This window comes from Olea europaea, unplaced genomic scaffold (assembly GCF_002742605.1).
Source record: "Olea europaea var. sylvestris unplaced genomic scaffold, O_europaea_v1 scaffold770, whole genome shotgun sequence".
NCBI classification, from domain to species: Eukaryota; Viridiplantae; Streptophyta; class Magnoliopsida; order Lamiales; family Oleaceae; genus Olea; species Olea europaea.
The window spans coordinates 302,271-306,320 of NW_019266118.1; the positions used below are offsets into that span (position 1 = coordinate 302,271).

The window sequence follows — 4,050 nt, forward strand, 5'->3', positions numbered from 1 at the left end:
TGTCTAGTACAATCGAGTATTGTGTACTAAACATACAATAGAAGTACCAAAATCCGGGATCAGATATGTTGTCCCCATTTTGCTATTCCCCTACCAAATTTTTTACGCCTTTATGGTCCATCTCTCATTAGTGAATGAGAAGATGCTAACACAAAAACCTACTATTGACATAACCCTTGAAATGACGTGTCGAAAATTTAGAGGAAAGCTCAAAAGGAAAAGCAAAATGAAGACAACAGATGTCAACTCCCCAAATCCATTCAATAAAACAATTTTCAAGATGACTGAATAATGAAATAAGCTCTCTCCACTAAAAACCACACCAATTTCAGTGTCCAACAGTCAAAATCAGATAACCTTCATGGCCTTTCCCCTTCATAGTTCACACCAAACCTAGTAACACTGGAGCCAGGGTGAGGGGCGGGATGGGGCTATACCTCAAGAGCATCCTAACAACATTATACAAATAAATCATAACATATATAATTGATCTTTCAAAGTGAGGCATGCCTGGGAGATTTCAAATTTCACCTCAGAAGAAATTTTGTTGATTTTCATTAGAGTTAGCAGCACTGGTATTCCCCAGCGTGAGAAGAGTACACAACAAACGAAAGAAGAATATCAAGAAAAACACCAGAGTACTGATTGAAGAATGTATTGTTTATAATCTGCTTTTGTAGTTTTGTATACCATTTACCATTCGGAGCAACAATAGTTTCATGCTAGCCAGAGCAAAGCTTTTCAAGAGCCATGTTTTCATCGCCATTAACACTCACCAGAGTACTCTTAACCAAAGCTTCGGGGAAGCCCATCTCCACGAGCTTTTGTACCTGTTAAAATAAATTTCGTAATTGGAACATATGTGACCGAAAATGTTTTTGCGTATTACAAAATGTCGAGTCACTAGATCTCATGATCTTGAAAAAGTAGACAACTTTTTTCAACCATCATTTTCTTTCCAGATTCTTCTTTTGTTAAAGTGCCTCGCATTCAGGAACAAAATTGGGGATAAAGAAAAGAATGTGAGGAACATGAGAAAACATGTAATGCAAACAAAAAAGGTCAAAATTCCTCCAACCTTCTCCTCAACACCAAGAGATGAGGTCATGGCAAATGCTTCGGTCCAATAACGAGCAGTGCCCATGAATGTTGGGTAATCTCTAAGATACTGGAATGTGCCAAAAAATTAAAGGGACTAATCAGCAGCTGACAAGGGAGAGTTAAAAAAAAAACGAAAACAAAAACAAGCATAAATGCAGAGCAAGCAGAGTAATTTGATAAATTCTTGCTGGAAGCAAGAATATCTAAAAGGACAAGGTCGACGTGAGGAGGACCTGTTGTGCTACAACAGCATCTTGGGGGTCATCAGGTTCTGGAGCAGAGAGTAATGCTTGTACTGAAAGGAGTGCTGTCTTCAAAGTGAGTGCTGGGCTCCACTGGTCTTTCAGGATATCCAAGCATATTGCTCCACTTTGACTGCTTATGTTAGGATGCCTATGGTATGAAATTAACATATAAGTGTAAATGATTAATGGGAGCTTACTTACAAAAACTTCCAGCACTATCGAGCAATGAGGAGGAAAAAAAAAGTGTGCTGAGAAGTACATTTTCCTAAGCATTGGATCAGCAGAATTATATTTCATATTTGCTAATCGAAATTCAAATTGAAGTATGAAACTAAGACTTTAGCTTCTAATATATGTGCAATAAATGGTTTTACTCATTAATCCATGAATCTTTAACTGAAAGAACATCATGCGCAGATATCGACAAAGTCAACAAAGTTGTATCTTGTGCGCATTGAATTTTTTGTTGTTTTTTATTATTATATTAAAAAAAGACTCATAAGCATCATAAAACTTGCTGGTCAGACAAGTTAAAATTGTCCATCAAAGTCTACTCTTTATTTCCATCCACTAACACAGAAGCCTCTTAGCAATAAAAGACAGATTGCATGCACAACATTAATCAATTCATCTTACTACTATATAAATCATCCGCAATAAAAGAAGAGACAGTACAGAACGACATGCTTCTCATACCATACTTTAGTGGCAAAATGCATCTTGGGAGGCTCAAAAGGGTATCCATCTGAAAAGAAAGCACAATTAAGTACTGAATAAATGGGATGTATGAAATCTTACATTCAAAGTAACAAATAGGGTATTAATGTCAGAAATGTAAAACAAACAGAACCATTTAGGGTCCCTTTGAAAGAAAAAATGAAGAAATAAAAGGATTAACAACTTATCAATTGCACGTAGTACACAAAAAATAAAAATAATAAATAAATAAATAAAAATAGGGCGCAAAAATGCAGGCATCTTACTTTCAACACGAAGAGGATAAAAATTATCACCTCTCAAACTAGAAGGCAGACTAAGCACCATTTCTCTTCGCATTATATCTTAACCCTCTCTTTTCGAGTTACTAAGAAAACAAAATATGGTAAAAGATGAGAACAAGGATGAGTAAGAAACAAAGAATCTCCTCCTAAAATTTCCCCAATTTTCATCGCCACTTTTGCCTTCATGACTCTTGATACAAGTGGGCCCCAAATTCTCTTCCTCAAACAAGTTCCTTATATATATTGTGCCTAATCAATAAATGTTCCGTGATTGAGCCTCCACTAATCTCTTTTCGTATATACCCATTTCAACATATACTCCATAGGAGAATTTTACAAAGCCAACTTTTTATGCAGTGTAATCACAATGACATTCTAGTTTTATTCCCTCATATGAGCCTTGTTAAATTCAAAACAGACACGTAAGGAGGTAATGGTCACTTTATACTAAATTTGTTCCACCCATGTCGAGGAATGATTGGAAATTGCAACACAAGAAGTGTTGACATTCTGAAATGATGCACCTTTTGTGATGATTTGGAAATGAAATGTTGGCAATAACAACATAACAGAGGGCAAAGAAATACATAGTTCAGAGTACATGTGGCTTTCCTGCATATGCAAAGTAATTTTTCTTACACTAAAAAGACTGAATTGGGTCTACAGGCCTTTGCAATGTAGCCTCCATGAAAACCAATGAACTAAAAATGTTTGAAGTACAAAGTCTACCGATAATTTAATTTATATTAATACCGCTAAAATTCCGGCTTACAACCAAACAGAAAATGAGAAGTTAAAAAAAAGAAACCAAGCGTATACGTTTGGTTCCCAGTAGAGCAGATAAAAAATTAACTTATTTTTCTATTACTACGGTTTAGTGCAATCCAATTCATCTTGCCAAACATGTTGTATAACGCCTAAATACAACAAAAGCCATAGATCGAAGAGGATGAAATGTCCTCATTAAGTAGAACCCAAAGATTTAACTCTTGTCCACCCAAATATCTAAACCTAGTAATCTACCGGTACAGGTAGAACACAACAGATTACATACACTAATTATTAATATGATTTGTCCTTACATTTCAAAAACCCAAATAAAAATGAAACAGAACACCCACAATGTATAATCTGTGAAGACAAGAATTCGCTTTAAAACCCATAACCTACAAAAGTTAATTGTGAATAGACGAAATAACATTGAGAGTCCATCAACAGACATATTAGAACATAGGCAGAAGACTTGTTAATATATATGTCCTTAAGATTCAAGAACGCTAATGAGAATTGAGACAGAACCCCCACAAAGTATAATCTGTAAAGAAAAACAAAATTCGATTAAAACCCAGAAGCCAATATAGTTAATTTTTCGTAAATAATTCATAAAAAAATAACACTGAAAGCCCACCAATAGAATACTAAAACCCACAGATAAATTATGGAGTAAACTAGATGGTACCAGGCAAAGTGATGTCGATCTTGAAAGAGCCACCTTCGTATGGAGTACCGAGCGGACCAGGAATTGTACCAAGCAAGTGGGCCAAATTAGCATCACTCTTCGGGATAACTTTTATGCCCGAAACCTCAAAATCCCGGTTGCATTCTTGCAGCTCCTTCTGTACTCGTGCAAAATCTACCATCCTTAATATTTTTTTTTTCCTGAAGATGGTTAAAATGAAGAGAAGGAGACAGACAAAAACAAG

The 4,050-nt window shown here is 35.6% G+C and overlaps 1 protein-coding gene across 2 annotated transcripts; it reads right to left on the reverse strand.

Moving 5' to 3' along the window:
- Positions 1-227: 227 nt before the first annotated feature.
- LOC111391254 (ubiquitin-conjugating enzyme E2 27-like) lies at positions 228-4,044 on the reverse strand. Of its 2 annotated transcripts, XR_002702090.1 has the most exons (6): positions 3,807-4,044; positions 2,043-2,091; positions 1,335-1,494; positions 1,079-1,168; positions 532-830; positions 228-449 (listed from the first exon to the last, which is right to left on the reverse strand). XR_002702090.1 is itself a non-coding variant. In XM_023016425.1 (5 exons), exons 1-5 carry the CDS (start codon positions 3,985-3,987, stop codon positions 723-725), a joined length of 588 nt encoding a protein of 195 aa, XP_022872193.1. In that variant the 5' UTR covers positions 3,988-4,044; the 3' UTR covers positions 258-722. The 2 variants fall into 2 exon arrangements, 1 of the variants encoding a protein (XP_022872193.1); XM_023016425.1 differs by having other exon boundaries at positions 258-830.
- Positions 4,045-4,050: the final 6 nt, after the last annotated feature.